Source organism: Eubalaena glacialis, chromosome 1, assembly GCF_028564815.1.
Source record: "Eubalaena glacialis isolate mEubGla1 chromosome 1, mEubGla1.1.hap2.+ XY, whole genome shotgun sequence".
In the NCBI taxonomy this organism is placed as follows: domain Eukaryota; kingdom Metazoa; phylum Chordata; class Mammalia; order Artiodactyla; family Balaenidae; genus Eubalaena; species Eubalaena glacialis.
In genome coordinates this window covers 178,131,614-178,152,936 of record NC_083716.1, presented here as the reverse complement: position 1 = coordinate 178,152,936, position 21,323 = coordinate 178,131,614, and the positions used below count along the sequence as shown (strand labels likewise).

Below are 21,323 nucleotides of genomic sequence, written 5' to 3'. Positions count from 1 at the left end.
CAGCAATGAATAAGAACAAACTACTGATAAATGTAACAACACTGATGACTCTCAAAAGCATTATGATAAGTGAAAGAAGCCAGACTCAAGTATCTACATACTATATGACTCCATTTATATGACATTTTGGAAAATGTAAAATTACAGGGACAGGAAAACCATTAGTGGTCACCAGAAGCTGGGGGTGGGGAAGGGATGGACGACAGAAGGGGCATGAGAGAACTTTTGGAAACGTTCCTTTTCTTGATTGTGGAGGGGGTTACCTGACTATATGTGTTCATCCAATTTTATCAAACTGAGTTTTACTCTGTATAAATTATACCTCAATAAATCTGACTTGCAAAAAGTTACCAGAATTTTTAAAAAATAAAAGGATAAGTCCTCCTTATCCTCAAACTGGATTGTTCCTGGACAGCAGGATGCAATTGCTTCTAACCCACTAGGAGAAGAGTCTGGTGAGGAAAGCCTTGCTGTTGACAAGGGACCCTTCACAACCGTTTGCATCACTGACCATAGCTGGTTTTGACACTAAGCACTTGGCTGAAAGTCTATGAAATTAGCAGGCTCTGGTCGCTTGTACATCTCACCCGTCACAACTTTATTGATGAGAATGGCTACCAGCTGTCACCTCTGCCTCTGCCTCTGTGCTGGGTGATTCAGACTTCATGGCCACAGCAAATCAAGCCGTGATCCTGCAATGGCTCTTCATGTTGGGGTTTGAACTCTTGGCCAAATGGCTGTCGCTCATCTGCTATGTTGCCAATCACCCGTCACTGTGGGTTAAATGTGATAGGCTCACCAACATCTTCCAACTCTTCAGACATCTGAGAGGCGATTTGCTTTCCACACCAGCAGACAGCAAATCTGGGTGATATTTAACTCCTGGATTTTAGAATTTCTGACTTCTGGAAGGAGGTGAGGAGGAGACTTGCTATTTTACAGAACAAGTTGCAGAAAGGCCTCAAACCCCTGAGTGGGAAAAATGATGTCAGGAGCACACCACCTAAGTCGGAACAATTTTGAGGTCACTGAAAAATGTATCCACACAAATGAACCAAGCTCTCAGCATGATGGAGAATAGCTCTTGATAAAAACAAAACCACCTGAAATCTTTCACATGCTATTGTGGTATTTTAATTTTTCCCTGTCAGATAAGCAAGACATAAGTTAAGATTTGGAAAATTCTCTCTTTTATAAAGGCTTTATTGTAACTGTATTTGAGATTTGACAGGTACTATTTTTTTTTCTCCAAAAGTGAGAGAAATAGTTTCATCTTTTTGAAGTTATAACATTATTATTCTAATCATAGAAGAGTATTTCACAGACAATTTTTTTCCCCCTCAAGTTAAGTTCATACTTAGGAAGAGGGAACAGAGAGGAAACTAACACTTACTGAATATCTGCCACGTGCCGGGTCCCATGCAGGATGCTTTGTGTATATTATCTGCTATCATCTTCACAACAGTCCTGAGAATTAGACCTTAACGAGCCTCACTTTATAGCTAAGGAAACTAAGGCTCAGAAGTTAAGTAACTTCCTCCAAACCATATGACAAATGGTGGTATAGCCAGGATTTGAAGTCAGTAGTTCTGACTCCAAAGTCCACATGCTTAGGATGGTATATAAAACTCTCCCCAAAGTTTGGACTGGTACTATATGTCCATGTGCCATATCCATGATGGAAACCATCTAGTAGAGCATGTTCTACTAGAAAGAGCATTGGGTAAAGACTCAGAAGAGGGCTCTGATACCAATCATTATGCTCACGTAACACATAAGGGGAGACAACTTACGTAGACTCTCTGTGCTTCTGTTTCATCTGTTTAGGGGGAAACAAAATCTGCCTTTGTACACACAGGAGTCTTTTGAGGAAAAAAGCCTGATAATTCTTGCCATGGCACAGTTAATTTTTCCCCTGAATGTTTCTTTACTGTAACTTGGATAGAGCCCAATAACTAATAAGGGTTAGAAAACGTGATACCACATTTTATGATTCTATGTGAAAAAACATTAAAAGACATAAAGGCAACTCGAGTGTTTTTGACACCATTATTAATCAATTATTACTGATCATAAAGTTGTTGCTTCACTCAATGTTGAGGTGGTAAGGATACCATTTTGGGCACTGCCTTTTTGCAGCCAGATTCTAGAGCTCTACATGAGGTCCATAAAGGAGGAAGCGATTCCAAACTGAAGAGGTTCTATCCATGGGCTTGCTCTGAAATTTAATCTTGAGTCCTGGGGTGCCAACTGCTGCACCAAAGTTTCATCTTGAGCATTTCCATGCCATGTCAGTATGATATCAGGCACAAGTGGACATCAAACCCACTTTGGCTTTGCAGCTTCTTCTCTGTGCATTAGGTGAATAGTACCCTGCCCTCTGGGTGTTTCATTCTAACATAGGCAATACTTTGATTCCATAGCAAAGGACATGCCTTTGCATCACAAGTTATTTCATGGCAAGAATTCTACTGCTTGTGCCCCTTGAGGTTTGGCAGAGCCCATTTCTCGACAGAAACCTTGAAGCCACGGCCAGGTCTCCTCTCCGCTATAAACCAATTTCTTGAAGCCATGCTTCCAGGGCTCTCTGTATGTCCCGACCCTGCTCACAGACAAGGCACATTTTCCCAAAGTAAATCACAATGCTTGTCCCCCCAAACATTTCCCCTTCCAAAACGTTATGCCTGTGGTTGTCAGAAACCAGCCACAGACCTTTATCTACAGAGAGTTAGAGAAAGGCAGACAGTGCAAGTGGACTCAGCAGGACCCCTGTGTAAGCCTGAAGGGCACCCTGCCTTTGGTTAAGCAGAGCTTTAGAAGACAGTGGAGCTAGTGTGAGTTGACAGTTCACCTCAAGCTCAGATGCTCCAGTTAATTCTTTCCCCTAGATGTTGCTTTACTCTTGTGTGGAAATGGTCTAAAACACCAGAAAAGGATAGGCAGCTGGCTCCTGCCAAGAAGAGTTCGCAATCTGTCTTCTCTCACATTTTGAGGGGTTATATTTTTTTGTGCAAAATGACCAGGAATCTTTCTAAGAGATAGAAATGGAGTGAGTAAAGAAACATTGGAATAGAGGTAGAATGACAAATAGAGATGCATAAAGGAGTGACAAAGGGCAGCTTGTTTTCCTTCTGTCTGTTCAAAGTGGACCTTTTCTCTCGATGGTACATTTGCTTGACTTTCCTCTACTGTTTGGCTTGTGATCAACAACCTGCTTATGCACAGATTCGACAGACTGAAAAATATCTACCTAACCATTTTCACTTTCAAGAAGCATGGGCCATTTTCAGTGTATATCCTCAGCTATATTTTATAATGATTTTGACTCTTTGGAGTTTTACAGAACTCCCTTCCATTGAATGTTGACATAATATAGAGGACCTGATTATACAAACAGCATCCATTTGAGGGAGAGAATGTTTTTTAGCCCTCTGTATTGAAGATGGAAAATTTGAGGCCCCAAATGAAATCCTATTGTTCATCTTGGTAGTAGCTCCAACATAAAGCAGGTACTTAAACAGTAGTTGAATAAGTGAATGAAAGAAAGAAATTTCCTAATTTAAAATATAGTTGTCCTGCGCACCTAGGGATATTTCTGGAAATCTCGTTCTAGGAAGTTATTGTAGCCACCTAGTCATTGCCAACCCACCGATAATGCTAAAGGAACCAGCCTTTCAAAGTTAGAAAAGACTAGGAGGAGGCCTTACCCTGAGAGAGATTTAAAAGTTCAGGCAGTTTTAAACACTAAAAACTTGGTTCCAACGTGATGTAGGGGTCGGGTTTCTAAAAGAAGTTAACCTGGAGGAGGGGTAGAGCCTGTCTGGATTCTCTGCTTGCTTTCCTCTCTGGAAGCTGCATTTAAAGCAACTCCCATTGGCTGGAGTCACATGATGCGCTGCCCAGAGGTTCCAGCTGCAGCTGGTTTAAAATGCCTGCTCACAGGCTTAAGGAAGAGGCCCCCTCAGCCTCTGCAAGGTTGAGGCTGCCGCTCCAAAAAAGCACTCCCCCCAAAGGGCATCAGAGGGAGAAACGGCCATAGATTTTAGTGCTGTTATCTCCCGGAGGACCAAGGAAGGGAGTAAGTAGGAAGCTGACCAGAGGACAGAGAGAAAGAGAAAACGACAATTTCCACAGCACTGAAGCAATTAGATGAAAAAGTGCTATAAACCAATGGGCTCTTCCTGCTCCAGGGGTGGCTGGGGGGAGAGACGGGAAGGGAGGCTGGAAGAGCCAGCTCCTCCTGGATACACTCTTTGCACTTCCTTCCCAGCCTCTAGGGCTCCAGTGTCACCTACTTGAGGCTTTTCCCCTGTGACATGGGGAGCCCAGCACTTTGCTCTCGCTTAAAAAAAGATTTTGAATTAGAGGTGCAATTTTTGAAAATTGTGCTTTCAAAAACTTAAAAGACTGAGACACTGTAGATATTTTTTACAATTCCCTGCAGATTGTTTGTTTTGATAGTATTTACTGAGGAAGGTATGCAATTTTAGTTGACAAAATCTAGTTATATCCACTTTCTGAAACTTAAGAATTCATTTTAAAAAATAATAGATTAGTTAGATGACTAATAAGGACCTACTGTATAGCACAGAGTACTCTACTCAATACTCTCGAATGACCTATATGGGAAAAGAATCTAAAAAAGAGTGGATATATGTATATGTATAACCGAGTCACTTTGCTGTGCGCCTGAAACTAACACAACATTGTAAATCAACTGTACTCCAATAAAAATTTAAAAAAATAAACACGAGAAACTCAAAAAAAAATAGATTAGTGATGGGATGACGTACAACTATTAGTTTTTACTTAGAATACCCCATGTATCTGAACACTAATAGGTGCTCAATTATTTGTCTATTTAAAAAAGTACATTTTTTTAATTCTTTGGTGTTTAAAGGAGTGTGTTTTCCTATGGTAAGGGCCTATTATCAGCATTAATCAATAATAAAAACACAATAAAGCATGCCGCTTCTCACCAAGCTGACATTCAAAGTGGTTACCCTCCCTGCCAAAAAAAGAAACTGATAAAGGATACTTTTGCCCAGATCCCCAGCTAGCTCTCTCCCTGCGACCCCACATCTCACAAAGGCCCTTTATTGCCGGCATAATGTTCTGCACACAGGAAACGTGTGCGCATGTGCCGGGCGTGTTTTCCCGTTTGTTTTCTCTTCCAGCCTTGCTCCCTGGCTGGTGAACAGTTTCGGGCCCACAGAGATCTCGAGACCACCAGCTCATGTATTTAAAAGGCATCTGTTTATTTTGAAAATGCAAATGTGGCCTACCTCAAAGACTGACAGGCAAGAAAAGACCCACGGAGCAAAGGGAGAGGTTTCCAATCTGGAGCCCTGTCCCTCCCTGTATCACACCCAGATCACTAGCTGTCAGAACCACTTAAACAAGCTCCAGGAATCTGAGCGAAGGGCCCACAATTCAAATGAGGAGGCTCATCTCTCCCAAGACTAGCCAGGCGGATCGTTCCTCACCTGCTTTAAAGTACTGATGAGGTCACTTCCAAAAGGACCCTGGGCCTTTGAGATGGCAGCTCCTAGGCCGAGGACTGCCTGGAGGAGGGCCCCGTGACAGGGACACCGGCCTCCTAACAACAGCAGCCCGGTCCTGGGGACGGATTCCTGGAGAAAGCCCGGGAAGGTTAATACCTCGACTTTGATCTCTGTCAAGGCATACCAGCAAGAATTAATTTACATTTCAGATGAAAAAGGTTGACAGCATGAAAAGGCATCTTGTTTCTGGTATGTGAATGTGCCGTAATAGATCGGGAATTCTGAAAGGAAGTTCTGAGGAAGCTAAAGGGATAAGCCGCGCGGCTGCTTTTATTGGGAAGGAGATGAAAGGAAAACAAATTTCAATATGTGCTGCTCTGTAGCAACATGTAGGCCAAATGCTTCCTAAATTTCAAGGGCTGTTCTTTTAAAACTATATAACATAGCTTAGCAACACAATTAAAAAAAAAAAAAAAAAAAAAGACTATCGGCCAGAACTTGAAATATAAACACATAGCACAGAATCTAAATTTCAAATGGAATGATTTGTTGAAAAAATAATAAATTACAGAATAACCTTAGAAAATATCCAGAAACAGTTGCGTTATGATAACATCCCTAAGCCGCTTCTGCAGGCTTCAAAAGTAAGAGCACCCCTATGTTTGGGGCTTGTTCTACTTGAAATGTCTCAGTGGCACGAAGAAGAGCTTGGAATGAGAGGCTTATGCTTTGGGAAGAGCACACCCCGAAACAGAGACTTTGGAATGAGTTGCTTTGCTTTTTAGATCAACACATTGCCTTTGACTCTAAAGATAAGGAAAACATTCTCAAGTAAAAGTAAACTGCCCATAAAATTGCAAATGCTGTTACCCTATCTAAGTAACTTTACCACTAACACCGAACCAGCACCTCAGTTCCTGTCCATGGTGTTGGCTGAAGGGCAAAATGACGCTGCCTGCTTTTGCTCTGGCTGCCACACTCTCCTGCCAAGAAGGCAAGGTGGCGTGAGTACCACCCTCAATGACTACATGCCCGCCCAAGCCCCTGCGGACTCAGAAGCTCCCGATGCCACTTGATAAGCAGGAACGATGGGTGCCAGGCTAAGAAGGGGGGTGCTTGCAAGGCTAAAAGAAAAAAAACAACAACAACAAGAGGAAGCTCCTTAAAGAAATGTGTTCTCTGTGGTCCCATGAAACAAAAGTACCCTCCCATGGTACCTATCCCATAGGTGCTGCACTGAAGAGATGCAATCCTGACTGTCCTGATGCGACGAAGCTGCCCACTTGTCTGTTTTTATGCAGTGTTCACTTGGCAATAACAGAGTGCAAACAGGGAGCCCTCTAAAGATGATTTTCAGAGAGAGAAAATTCGATTTATGATCCCACATACTTTATTTATGATCAGTGGCTCAACAATATATAAGCTCAAAGTTTATATTTGAAAATGTATGTTGGGCTTTGGGCCAAACGGCAAGATCAGTCCAGCATCCTCTCTTAATGGCGGGGGCAGGGGTGGGGAGTACTGTGTGTGTGTGTGTGCTGGGCAGTGGGGAGGTAGAGAAAAAAATGCACTTTGAGTTGTCTTTCTTAAGCTGCAACTAGAATTGCATCCTTCTTCCTGATGCTTTGAAGTTGTAGAGCTTAGAATTCCTAGGGGATGGTGTTAAAAGTTACACATTTGGATTTAAATGACACCCCTTCCTCCCAGATATTTTGGTTTTGAATGAAGTCGTCAGGTCTTTACCGGGCCAGAGAGTTCTGAGGAGTGTCCCTGGAGCCAGGCTCTGGGCAGGGACCTCCTCGAAAAGGTTGCAGCTGTTTTATTTAAACGTTTGCTTCATGCGTGGCAGTATCTGAAAGCCTGTCCCACTCCCTGCTGCTGAGTCCACTGGACTGGCCACTTCTCTCTCATTCTGTCTCCGATTTCCTGTGCTCTAGGAGCTCCTGGTGTGCTCTGTGGCCTGTTTCTTCCAGAGCCTCAATTAGGCACATACAACTCCAAATGACAGAGGGAGCCGGGCCTCGCAGCCGCCGTGGGTACTGCCATTTGCAGAAGAGCAGAATGACCTGGGAGCCAGGCACCAGAGCTCGAGGTGCTCAGGCAGCCACAAGCTGAGCCACAGTGCCCTCACCCTGTAGGGCCCAAAGGTCTGCCTTAGCCACATACAGGTCTGGGTGTGGGAAACTCAGCTAGCCAGGAAAGTCCCTGAGCTGTTCCTATCTCTGTGATACCAAGAGACAGGTCAAGCATATAATCAGAGAATTCCAAGGTTGGAAGACGTCTTTTAGACCTTTTTAGCCAATGCTCTTGTTCACAGACGAGGGACGGGTGACTCCAAGAGGGAAACGGATTTGTTCAGTTGGCAGTATGCAAAGTGGAATCTACCCAACTGCCTGTGAACGAATTCTGGCTCTGCCACTGACTAGCTGTATGATCATGGACAAGTTACTTCACTTCTCTGTGCCTCATTTTCCCTCTCTTGTATTCCACAAAATTTGGAATACAAGGGTACCTACTTGGAGCATCCTTAGCCAAGTATGGCATGCAGCCAATTCTCACAGTTATCACATGGGGGGGGGGTGTGCATCAGAACAAGCACTAGAACCCTCCCTCACTACAACTCTTGACTCCTATTCCAGTGCTCCTGAATTATTAGCATTTCAGCTTTTTGAAACTCATATGAACTTAATCACAGAATATTTCCAAGTGGACACTATGAAAATGATGTTTTAATTACCTGCTTGAATATGAACAGCAGACTCACTCCTTCTGTTGCTTATTTTCTTAAATTTCCTCCGAGCATCATATCCTCTCCAGGCTAAAAATATAAAACCATGTGCTAGGAATGACATTAATTTAAGAATGTGCCAGAGAATTGATATAAGCTGTTTTCCCTCCAATCTATTACCCCTCTCCTCCTCCCTCCTACTTTCTCACTGAACAAAATAAGCAGAGCTACGTGAGTGATGGTGGGGAAGAGGGGCCTCTCTGTACTCTCAGCTTGGCCTCCGAGATGCTTCTTGATAAGGAGTTATTTTGGTTCAGGCAGCGAGTTTCCAGAACCCTCTGGACTCCACTCATGAATCACTCGGGACCCCTATCCAGGTGAGGTGGGTCCCTGTCATTCGAATCCATGGAGGAAGCTCTGTCTTCAGGACTTGGGGGGTGGGAGAGGACTGCAATAGCCCAACCCACTCCATATTTTTTACTGGGAGGAAGGAATAAACATGAAAGTTGAAGGAGAGAAAAATAAATAATAATGATTAGTAGCATCACAGTTACATTTGGTGAGGGTGGACGATGTGCAGAACTGTGCTCAGGGAGGGGATGCATGTGACAGGAAGGGAAAAGGCATGGGAGGGAAATGGATGAAGAAAAGAAGAGAAAGCAAAAGGGGACCTGGGGGCAGGGGGTGGGCTGTTAAGTCCTTCAGACAGAGAACCAGGGCACTGAGCCGCCACCAGGAGCATGACGGGCTCCCCTTTTCGTTCCTGCCCTGAGCACCACAGCTCTCCAGTCGCTGAGTGAGGTCGTGAAGTCCGGAGTGGACATAACCCAGTGATGCCGGGTTATGAGAACACAAAGGAAGTCATCTACTGTGTTCAAGACCTGGGGCTTTCGCAACCACTCGAGATAGCACAGGAGCTCAAATGCTGTTTGTAGCACAAATGACACACGTGTGTGCAAAGAGGCACTGACTGCGCTGGGCGTATGACAGAGCCTAGTGATTTGTTCCCTTGGTTTACAGGCTCTGTCTGGGGTAGAAAAGCCTCCTGGACATGGCAGTAGCAATTCTGATGCTGAAAACCTGGTAATGGACCTGAAGTGTATATGATGTGGTTCATCTGGGAGCTGAGGCACACGTCTGTGTGATTTGGGCTTTACATCCATCCACTGCTACCACCTCTATCTTGCCTCAGGTAGGGATGGCTTGTTTGCTTACCTGGAGGTTAGGGACCATGGCGGTCTTGCTCACGGCTATATCCCCAGGACCTAGCACAAGGCTTGGCCTGCAGTAGATACTCGATAAATATTTGCTGAAGCCAGGAAGAAAGGAAAGAAGAAGGAAGGAACGGAGGGAGGAGAAGGAACCACCGAAAAGAGCAATAGGAGAGTGGCCTCAAGTACTTAATGAAATGCCAAGATTCAGGACCGTTTACCTGACTGGATGGCAACGGCCCCCTTCTCTCTCTTCTCTCTGACTCTTTTGTATCTCCTGGCTCCAAGCCACCCCTTGACATAGGCCTGCAGCACAGCCACTCTGCCTATGACTTCCCTCAGTAGCAAATTTAACTGCTCAACATGGTAATATTTGAGAAAAACCTGAAATGAGACATCAGTTTTAGTATTATGTGTGGGCTACCAAACAGAAATTCACTCTGCTCCAACATATTCTTAATGTAAATATTAAAAGCATCATCTAAATAAGGTTTACAGTGACTTGATTTATGCTAACATTACTGACTTCTTGGAAGCAAATACAATTCCCCTTCTAAGGTCGAGCCTATGTGGGACTATTGATATAAACAGACGATGAAGTTAACAGGGTTTTAGGAGATCCTAAATGTTCTCCAGGCCAGCCTCAGTTTTGCCATGAGTTCCATTTTCTCAGCTTGATCTCTTTCTCCACAGCTCTGATGGAGGTGCTAACCAACAAAACTGACCCATGGCCAACAGAAGTTCAGAGGGATTGGGCCCTGGATGACCCACAGTGATCTAATTATTTCTGCTGAGGGGCAGCAGTGTTGCCATCCACACTCAGGCGAAGGCTGGCTTTGTAGGCCAATTCAGAATGGACCATAAAAACCTGGGAGCCTGCAGGGACATGATGCTCCCCCGAATGAAAAGCTAGACATGATGAGACTACTAATCAGAGTGGGCAGGAAATATCATGAGTCTATTAAAAATGAACAAAACTGTAAAAGATACTCATTGTCATTCGTATGATTTGTGTATTTGCCTGCGGTGCTGGAATAAGCAGCATTGAAAAAGGGACATTTAAAAATGAGCTCAAAGATCTCATTCTAGAAATGCTAAATGGTTCTCACTACATGCAGAACAGGAGGCAAACTCTCCTCCTCTGGTCCCTGAGGTCCTGGGACTCCTGACCCAAGACTGGCAAAAATCACTGTTAGCTTGGGGTCTTGTCTGCTAAGCTACACAATTTACAGAGCTATTCAAATCACTGATAAGAGACAAAGGTTCACAGCAGAGCAACTCCAGTGACAATCTAAACAACAAAGAAAGAACTACCTTTGTTTTTCCCAGCAGCCAGTGATCTAATCTGGACTTTTCCAAGATAGCGACACAGCTCTCTTTGCTAGCAAGAGGTGTTTGATGTGCTCTGAATGCCAAATAATAATACCTACAAAATAAAAGTGTGAAATAAAGCATTTTTAGTCACCATTTGATTCAGTATAGTAGAATTACTCTGGGCCCATTGACATATCTTGTTTTTTAATATCAAATATTTCTTGAGCATCAATAATAGTGTACTAGGTAGTGGAATATATACAATTCATGCTTATTGGCTCTTTCCTACTTTCATATTTTCTGCTATGTGTATTTTCCTTTTAATATTGCTTTGTAATTCATATTCAATACATACTTGGCATCTTTTGCATGCAAAATCAAAGTATCTAATCCTTTAAAAAACTGAAATTTAGACAGCTCTCCTAGTAAAAGTCATCATTTTAAATGTTAGTATTACTATTATAAAAATAATTTGTCATCTCATTGTATAAAATTTGACTCTGCTTTGAAAATCCCATCTGAAGCAATATGTAGATAGCAAAAATGATCATAGCCTAATACGACTAATTTTGTCTGTTAAGCTACATGTCTCTCTCAAGGTAAAAAGTTGGTGTGTTTTCTTGAAACAATCACCAAAACCACATTTGTCTTCCTAAATTACTCATTTTAATGAACTTCCATACTTCCAGATGAAAGAGTTTCTGGGTAGATTCAAAGAACACCACCAAAAGGGTTTTTCTCTCCTTTTCTTTCTTCTTTCTTCTCCATAAATATATATATATATATATATATATATATATATATATATATATATGTGTGTGTGTGTGTGTATATGTCCATATATATGTCTATGTCTATGTATATGCATATATGTGTATATAATGTTGAATACATTATCCTTTAGAAAACTTTACCTTAGTTTTTCTTTTAAAAACTTTTAAGGATCTTTCCTCTGTTCTTTGCTGCCATCTATAATTAAATTCAACTGCTTGGAAGTTTAAAAATAAACTTAATTTCCTTGTCAGAGGATTTTCCTGTCATTCCTCAGAAAGGGTGATCTGTTATTTTAGAATAGCTTTAAAATACAGAGTTGTTTTTACTTTTTAAGAAAATCACCAAAACATAAAATATGTCCTTTCCTCCTGCCAAATATTCCCACGTCTTTCTGTTTATGGAAAAATAAACACACCCGATTAACACCTGAGCCATTTAAATTTATCTTAGTGCTACCAGACTGTTTTACAAGTTAGGATTGAATGCTGAATTTGCTGAAAACATTTGCATTCAGAGATGCTGGGAATGATTCCAAGGCTCTGGGTCTCTGTATCCACCTTTGAGGAGGAGGAGCAGTGCTCTCTCAGAACCCCAGAATGGTGGCCAGGACCATGCTAGGTCATTTGGCCAAGCCCAGGAACCTGCTCACAGCAGTTGTCTTCTGGAGCTAAGCGGGAGGAGGGACAGCCAGGAGTCAGGCTTAGGTCTGGGCAGTTCGTGGCATCAGCACAATTCTTCAGCCTAGTTTCTTCAGCCTAGTTTCTCCAGGACTGTAGTTTCAGTCACGGCTTCTTGGATTTGGATTTGACCAAAGCAAAAAGATTGTGTCCTAGAGTGCATGGGGATGGTGGGAATAGATGGCAAATCTATAGGGGTGAATGTCTTGGGAAAGCTGAAGTATAGATAGCTTAAGATGTAAAAGTCAGTGGTAACACCAGGACTTCCTACTCTCTTTCTTTTAGGCCTGGCCATTTAGAACATGGGCTCCCTTGGCTTTAATCAGCCAGGCTAGCTCAGGATGACTGCTCAACACTATTGGTGATGAAGTATTTAGAGAGAATCTAATGAATGACCAGCACTGCGCAAGATATAAGAAGATTACAAGATATGTTCTAGCTCTCCATTCAAGGATTTATACTTGTTTTTTGAGCAACCATGGATGCTTCTTAGCAATTTCTAATTTCTAAATAAGCAGAATGTATCTTGAACTAACATAAATACTAGAAATTAACTTTGATTTTTGACTCTTCAACCCAAATCTTTTAATTTATTATGATGATAACATTCATATCTGGCTTAGTTTAGAAAGAGATGGATAACAGTTATTGCAAAGATGTGAAGGTTTCAAAAAATACTGAGGAAACATGTAAGTGATATGCTTACAGGAATCAGGTCAGAGAAATACACTGTGTTTCCTCCACAGAGTAATTCTGTATTCTAGCAGATACCATGGTGGGGGGTGTGGTGGTTGGGGGGGAGGAATTTGGCTGAGCGTCTGTGTGCTTCAATATAAGGGCAAAATTGAACGGCACCAAGATAAAAGACCTGCCAGCAAGGGGACATCTTTTGGAGAAGATCCATTCCACCCCCTTCTTGAAGCAGCTTGATGAGTTAAACAAACAGGAGATATGCAACAGCAAAATAATACGTGTAAAGATTTGTCTTGAGGGTCTGGGCACTTGAGAGCATTGTAAAGACCAGTTCCGCTCTGAGCTGTCTCTGGTGGGTAGAATTCATCTCTCAGATGGGAGTTTGAGCCCTGAGTTAAGAATGAGAAAGTCTCTGTTTCTAACTGTAGGTAAGTCACTTACCTCTCTGTACTTGAATTCTCATAGGTGGCAATGGGAACCAAATAAGTGGTTCTTAACTCTTTTTTTTTGGTGTGGGGGGCAAGACTCTATGAAAATCTGGTAAAAGCTATACACATTCTTTCTTAGGAAGATGCTCTTGACACAACACATTGCATACAATGCCTAGGGGTCCACATAGCTCCTGTTGGCCCTCCAAGGACCTAAGAGCTCTTCTCTCCTTCAGAACTCTATGGCAAGTGTTAAATTTCCCAAGGCTTCATCATTTTTTAAAAATTATTTTTAAAAAATTATTATTATTACTATTATTTTTTTGGCCATGCTGTGTGGCTTGTGGGATCTTAGTTCCCCAACCAGGGATTGAACCCAGGCCCACTGCAGTGAAAGCGTGGAGTCCTAACCACTGGACTGCCAGGGAATTCCCACATTATTGGTTATTAATAAAACACATTTCTGTTCTTGATCTGATGGTAGATGTGGGTAATGTGTTCATTTTGTAATCATTCATTGACTGGGTAAGGCCTCATCTTATTAAATCACATAAGCTATTAAAATAGTAAATATCCAGTTGAAAAATATCTCTATTCAAAATGTTATTTAATTTTCTGCCTAAAATGTCTTGTTGTATGGAATGCAGACTTTTCAAGGAAGAGTTTTAAAATACAACAGGCAAAGCGGTTTGTAAAGTGCTAGTAACAGCAACGGGCAACTAGAGACACATCCTTCTTCATTTAAATGCTAGAATCATAAACTGGAAGGATCTGTACGATCCTAGGATATACTAGTTTTCTACTGCTACATAACAAATTTAATGGCCTAAAAAGTAGACATTTATCATCTCATAGTTTGTGAGGGTCAGGAATTTAGGAGCAGCTTATCTGGCAATTCTGGCTCAGGGTCTTTCATGAGATTACAGTCAAGATGTCAACCAAGGGTGCAGTCATCTAAAGGCTTGACTAAGGCTGGAGGATCTATTTTCAAGATGGTGCAGCCACAAGGCTAAGGGTAGAAAGCCTTAGTTCCTTACTGGCTATTGTCAGGATGCCTCTCAGTTCCTTGGCACATGGGCCTCTCCAGAGGACTGTTTGAGTATCTTCATAACATAGAACATGGCTTCCACCAGAACAAGGGATCCCAGAGAGAGAGCAAGAAGGAATTTGCAATGCCATTTATAACCAAGGCTTAGAAGTGATACATCATCACTTCTTCCATATTCTTCTATTCATTAGAAGCAAGTCACTAAGTCCAGACTGCATATAATGAGAGAGAATTTAAGTTCTAACTCTTAAAGGGAGGAGTATCAAGGGATTTGTGGACATATCTTTAAACCACCACAAAGAATCTCTTTAGATCATCAAGTCTTACCAAAAAATGCACAATATAAAGATAAAATAAGTTAAAAGTAAAAGAAGAAGATATACCATGCTAACACCAGTCAAATTAAAACTGGACTGGCTATATTAATATCAAACAAAGTAGATTTCAGAGCAAAAATATATTACCAGGGATAAAGAAGTTTATTTCATAGTGATAAAGAGGTCAATTCATCAGAAGAACCTAAAAATTTGAAGCATTTTTGCACTTAAAAACAAAGCTTGAAAATACATGAACCTAAAAGTGTTAATACTGCAAAGAGAAATAAACAAATACACAATTATAGTCAGAGAATTCAACACCCTCTTCCGATAATTGATAGAACAAGTAGGCAAAAAAAAAAAATCATCAAGGATATAGAAGGTATGAACAACCAACTTAACCTAATGGACATTTATAGAAAATTCCAGCCAACAATAACAGAATACATATTCTTTTCAATTACATACAAAACATTTACCACAATAGGCCATATTCTGGGCCATAAAACATAACTTAATAAATTGAAAATATTCAAGTCACGCAAGGTATGTTCTCTGACCAGAGTGTAATTAGACTAGAAATTAACAAGAAGGTATCTGGAAAATTCCCAAATATTTATGAACAGACTTCCAAATAACCCATATAACAAAGAAGAAATCAAAAGAGAAATTAAATTTGATCGAATGAAAATGAAAACACAACCTGTCAAAATTTGTGGGAAATTGCTAACTAAAGTAGTACTTAGAAATGTATACCATGAAACACCTATAATAGAAAAAAAGAATGGTCTCAAATACATGATCTCAACCTCCACCATAAATTAGGAAAAAAAGAGCAAATTAAACCCAAAGTAAGCAGAAGAAAGGAAATAATAAAGATCATAGTGAAAAATCATTGAAATAGAAAAGAGACAATGAATGAAATTAAAAGCTGTTCTTTGAGAAGGTTAATAAAATTGATAAGCCTCTAGCCATACAGATCAGGAAAAGGAAAGGAAAGGAAAGGGAAGGGAAGGGAAGGGAAAGGAAGGGAAGAAAAGAAAACAAAGGTATGAGATTAGTGATATTCTATAGATTCTATGGATATTAAAAGTATAAGGGAATATTACAAACAACTTTATGCCATGTTAACGAGCTAGAAGAGAAAAAGCATATTATCTTAATAAATGAGGAAAAGGATTTGACAAAATCCAATATCCAACACTATTTTTTAAAAAACAAAAATTTTCAGTAGGCTCATACTAAAAGGGGATTTCCTCAACCTGAAAAAATAAACTATCTATGATGAACCTACAGCTACCACTATATTCAATGGTGGAAGACTGAATGCTATCCCCCTAAGCTTAGGAACAAGTCATGTAGGCATACTATCACCACTTCTATTCAACATTGAAGAGGTTCTAGCCAGTGCAAACAAGAGAAAGAAATAAAAAGCATCTATATAAGAATGGAATAAGTAGAATTGTCTTAATTTGAAGACGACACAATTGTCTACATAGAAAAGCCAATGAAATCTACAAAACAAAAAATACCCCTACCAGAACTAATAAGTGAATTTAGTAATATTGTAGGTTAAAGATCAATATACAAAAATTATTGTATTTCTATATACTATCAACAAACAATTGAAAATTGAAATTGAAAAAACAATATCATTTATAACATTTAAAAATGTGAAATACATAGGGATAAATCTGACAATAAATATGCAAGACCTGTGCACTGAAAATTATAAAACATTGGTTAAGAAAAATGAAAGAAGACCTAAATAGATGGAGAGGGATACTACGTTTCTGGGTCAGAAGAATTAATATCGTTAATATTTGAGTAAAGCAGGTTACCCTCCATAATGCAGTGAGCCTCAACCAAGCAGTTGAAAGCCTTAAGAGAAAAGTCTACGGTCCCTGAAAAGAAAGGAATTTTATCACCATACTGCCTTTGGACACAAGACTACAACATCAACTCTTGCTGGAATTTCCAGTCTCACAGCCTGCCCTGCAGATTTCTGACTTGCCAGCCTCCACAATCACATGAGCCAATTCCTTAAAATAATCAATTTCTCTGAGAGCGAGAGAGAGCGAAAGAGAGAGAGAGAGAGAGAGATCTACATCTATACCTATATCTGTATATATAAATACATACACACACACACACACACACACATCCTATTGGTCCATTTCTCTGGAGAACCCTAATACAGTTCCAGTTTCCCTTTGCTGTTATTTAAGCACAGAGTAAAGACAGAGCCAACCCTGGTGATAAACTTCTTACAATGTCACTAATGGTAGAGGCAAGTCTTGTGCAAAACCATGAGTTGGTAGAAGGTTGTTTTTTAATAACTTCCTTTCCTCTCTCTCACTTCTCCCTTTGTCACTGAACTTCCCAAGTTTCCCACAGATGTTGGGTTTGTGTACTGTACACTGGGGGTCCAGGACATCCAAATCCAGCTGTTCCTCCTCATGTTTTCACAAACAGATCTTCCCTGTCCTGTGTCAAAACTCTCTGTGCCTGGGCATTGTTGCAGGGCCATCTGTGCAAGGGATTAGCTGGCTCAACTAATAAACATTTGGATCCTGAAGGGAATTTAGAGTCATCAATAAAAATTCTTACTTCGTTTAGAGGAGAAAGCCTGAGAGAAAGCCAGAGAGCCAGAGCAACTGGCTCAAGGTCACAAACTTAGTAAGAAGAGCTGAGACTTCCCCAGGTCTTCTAATCCCAAATTCAGGCCTCTTTACACTCATCAAACCTACGTCTACTCTTAGCTCTTAGTGTATACACCTGATGTATTGTATATACTGGGTAGTATCTTTGACTCTCTAACAGGTACCTTTGATCCTCCAGCAATTTCCAGCTAACTGGAATGTCTACAGTGATCTGGAATATTGGGCTTTTGACTTAGGAGAAGTGTTGATTTCCTACATCTGAACGTCAGCTGTCAGGCCCTCCTTGACACATGTGTGAGAGATCCAAACAATACTCTACTTGCACTAGTGTATCAGTAAGGTGTTGGTGTTTCAATGGAAAACAACAGACATTGTCTTTAGCGTACCCTCCAGGGTTATCAGATTCTAGCTCCATTCATCTTCTTTGAGCTATTTTGCAACTCTTTCTAAATTGCAGGTAACTGATAGATACATAAATTCTGTCCATTCTGGTGATGATTTTAATTGACTTCCTCTCCACTGTGGAAAAATCAGTTTTGTCTCTATTCACAATTCATCTCACCATTCCTTTACTTCATATAAGCCTCTGCTAGTTTGACTTTTCCTTTGAACCAATTATTACATCTGCTTGGTTCTCTCATATCATGTGAATAAAATAAATTCTTTAAACACATTCATCTTTACATCTGTATGTAAGTCATGATTTTACCTTCTTCTGAAAATTATCTTTAAACAAGAGAAAGAAAGAAATTGAAAAATTCAGGCTATGGAGGTTTGACCCAAAGGAGCACAAACACATGGGCAGGTGGAAGCAGGAAGTCCTCACACTTACGTAGACCCGGTGCTACCAAGCAGTCTAAAAGTCTAGTGTGCTCAGAAATACTGCCACTCTTCTACTTATAACCTTTGAAGTGGAAATATTGGTTAGTGTAATATGTTCATGTCAGAGTTTACCAAAAAAGTCAAGCTGTTTTCCAAAGTGATCACACCAATTTATAGCCTCACCAGTGGAGTATGAGAGACCTGCTGCCCTCTATCCATGGCAACCCTAGGAATTGTCAGACACACCGATTACTGCCAAAATAGGTGTAAAATGGTATTTAATTGTGGTTTTAATTTGCATTTCCTTAATTAGATGTGGCTGAACTTCCCTTTTGTTTTCAGCAAAGTCTTCTGACAATGACGTCCTCTGACAATGGACAATATATAGTACAATGAATTTAATTCCTCTATTTTTTCCTAATGATTACCCATACTCCTGGAAGGGGAAAGGAAAAGAAGAGAGAGAGAACTAAGAGGTATCTATTTTAGGTAAAAATTGTATTAGCATTGGAGATAGCTTACATTTTTGTAATGCCTGACATTTTAAATTTGTGCCTCTTATCTTAGTTATTCTCCTCCTGCATTTTTATGTTGTTTGGGAAGGATCTGCCTCCTTTAAAGATGTTTTTGAAATCCCAACCTATAATGAATGAGCTCTGCTTTGATTCATCCCTCCAGTTTGAGTTTTGCACTCAAACACATGCAAAACATCCATAACCTCTAAATGGAGATGTGCACAGACCTAAGTCAATAGTGAGACTTTTAAAAAAGGTTAATTATACATTTTTATTTTCCTTTTTTTTTTTTTTTTAAAAACCAACCTTAAGCAAATAACTTCCTTTAGGATGGATCATTCATTCTGTACAGTTTTAGGGCTCTGATATAACCATGCTGTTCCCATTCATCACTTTCTAAATTAAATTGACTTTTCATCCCCACTCTACTCATTTGTTTATTAAATAAAACTTCATTTAGGACCTATTAATGTGTCAGATACTGATGGAAGTGCTGGAATGACATGAGTGAGCAAGGCAGACAATTTCCCCACCCTCATAAAGCTTACAGTCTAGTGGGGGAGACAAACGTTAAACAAGTACATAAAGGACATCATGTTGAGTAGGGACAAGTGCTATGAAGAATAACAAATCAGGGTAGAGGGGGTTAATGAGTATATTTGGGGGTGTATTTTGGCAGGCAGCCTTTAGCAGCTGGGATGGTGAGGGAACTCAAGCCACATTATCTGAGAACTGGTGAAGACACTGAGGGCATTGAACTTAAGAGACAAAAATACTGAACAGGGTCTTGTACGGGAGGGGGAAGTTTTCTTTGACTCTCTTAGGGTCCTTCCCTGTCTGGGTCTGAGAATTAGACTTTCAAGACAGATTTACAGAAGAAAAGCACACAAATTTATTCAATATAAGTTTTATGTGACACAGGAGCCTTCATAAGGAAATGAAGACCCAAAGAAATGATTAAACTTGAGTGTTTTTATACTAGCTGTGATGAAGGGTAGAGAGCTGTGGAAATGTGCGATAAACAAGGAGTTTGAGCTAAGTATAGTAAACTGGGGGAAACTGAACAAGGCCTGTTTGTCCTCTCTGTGTCCCTTTGTCTTCAGAGATAAGGATGCTCCTTTCCTCTAGGTGTACGGAGGGCACCATTCACAAGACAGTTTTTTTTTTTTACAGGTACTCAAATATGTCTCAAATTTTAATAAGATCCTCCATACATACATTTACTTACTACTGAAAATTGAAATAGCACATCAAAAATTTTTATTACAATTCAAATTTTTGAAAACCAGAGAATTTAGTTAATACACCTTGCTCTAATTATGCTCTAGCCAAACTACCCAATGTTTTCTTTACATTCCTTCCACACAAGTTAATTTGTTTCAAATTCTTGACATTGGGTTTCATCTTACTGACTTCAGGCTGCTAAAACAGGCAATACTTGAGACCTATTAGTGCTTCTTTGTGTCAAATCAAGAAGTGGAACTCAAGTATATTCAAGTTATTCAAATGCAAACTATCAATACATAGATTCCTTACAAGTTACCTGTATCAAGATAGAAAAGAGATGCAAGAAAAAAACACATCACAGAACTTACAGGTCATCAAAATATTGGTACACAGTCTCTCCTAGAGTAGAGTAGCTTTCCCAAGCTGCTTCATAATGATCCTAAAATTATTAGCAAGAAAAACACAGTACAAGAATAAAGTTTATGGCTCAAGTGACTCTGTGTCATAATTATTCTCCGTGATAGTATCCTCAGAAGGATCTCTATGATACAGGCAATAATGACAGCTACATCTAAATCTTTCCATGTTTGACTAAGTCTCAACTTCCTTCTGCCAAGGTTCTCTTTGAGTCAGAGGAAATTGGTTGCCGCAGTGGTATTTAATAACTTGAATCATCCTTTCTATCCTTTCTTCCCAAGCAGTTAACAATGTCCTCACTCCTCTCCTCCTATAGAGTATGCCTTCAACAAGTCTCTGGCCACCCTGTTGAGGTGGATATTCTGGTAGAAGGGAAGGGGATTTGGTACTAGGGTTGAGAGTCAAGTTACGAAGGTTCTTTATTAACACTTCAGAGACAGGTTGAGAGGCAGCTGGAACTTCCTGGGAATTTTCTTCGATGGACATCTGAGGAGACTCCAGGGTTCAGGTTGGGTTAAACTCTGATGAGTCCATTGGAAGTCTAGTCACAGCTTGAAGTTCCTTTGGGTTCCAGGGGAAGGTGATGCTTAAGACTCTCAAACTGCTACAAAGTAACAAGGAAGAACTACAGATCCGGGAAAGAGTGAGAAAAATCCAAACTCTGACTAACTGTGGTGAGAGAAAAATCTCACACAGGACAGTTTTATGGCCTGCTTCATGGAAGGTCAGCAAGTCCTTCCTACACACGTCATTTCTCAAATTCCTTCAGTCTGAAATATTCAATATGCCAAGGTGGCATATTTTGGGGTAGTGTGTCCTGAACAGTTAGTCTCTTAAACTGTCATGTGCAGACCACCTGCATCAGATCCACCTGGAGATTTCATAAAAGATGTGGATTCCTGGGTCACACTCCAGATAGAGAATCAGAATCTCTGTGGTCAGGGCTGAAGAATCTATATTTTAACAAGCTCCTATGGTGATTTCG

At 40.5% G+C, this 21,323-nt stretch overlaps 1 protein-coding gene across 1 annotated transcript in view; it reads right to left on the bottom strand.

Annotated features, from left to right (window-relative positions):
- Nucleotides 1-21,323, bottom strand: part of MYO3B (myosin IIIB) — a 365,933-nt gene that overhangs the window by 105,196 nt on the left and 239,414 nt on the right. Inside the window, exons 25-27 of the mRNA XM_061201698.1 lie at nucleotides 10,758-10,869; nucleotides 9,665-9,827; nucleotides 8,242-8,322 (exon numbers count right to left, since the gene is read on the bottom strand). Of these exons, the coding sequence (XP_061057681.1) occupies nucleotides 8,242-8,322; nucleotides 9,665-9,827; nucleotides 10,758-10,869 (356 nt within the window). The remainder of the gene's footprint in view (nucleotides 1-8,241; nucleotides 8,323-9,664; nucleotides 9,828-10,757; nucleotides 10,870-21,323) is intronic.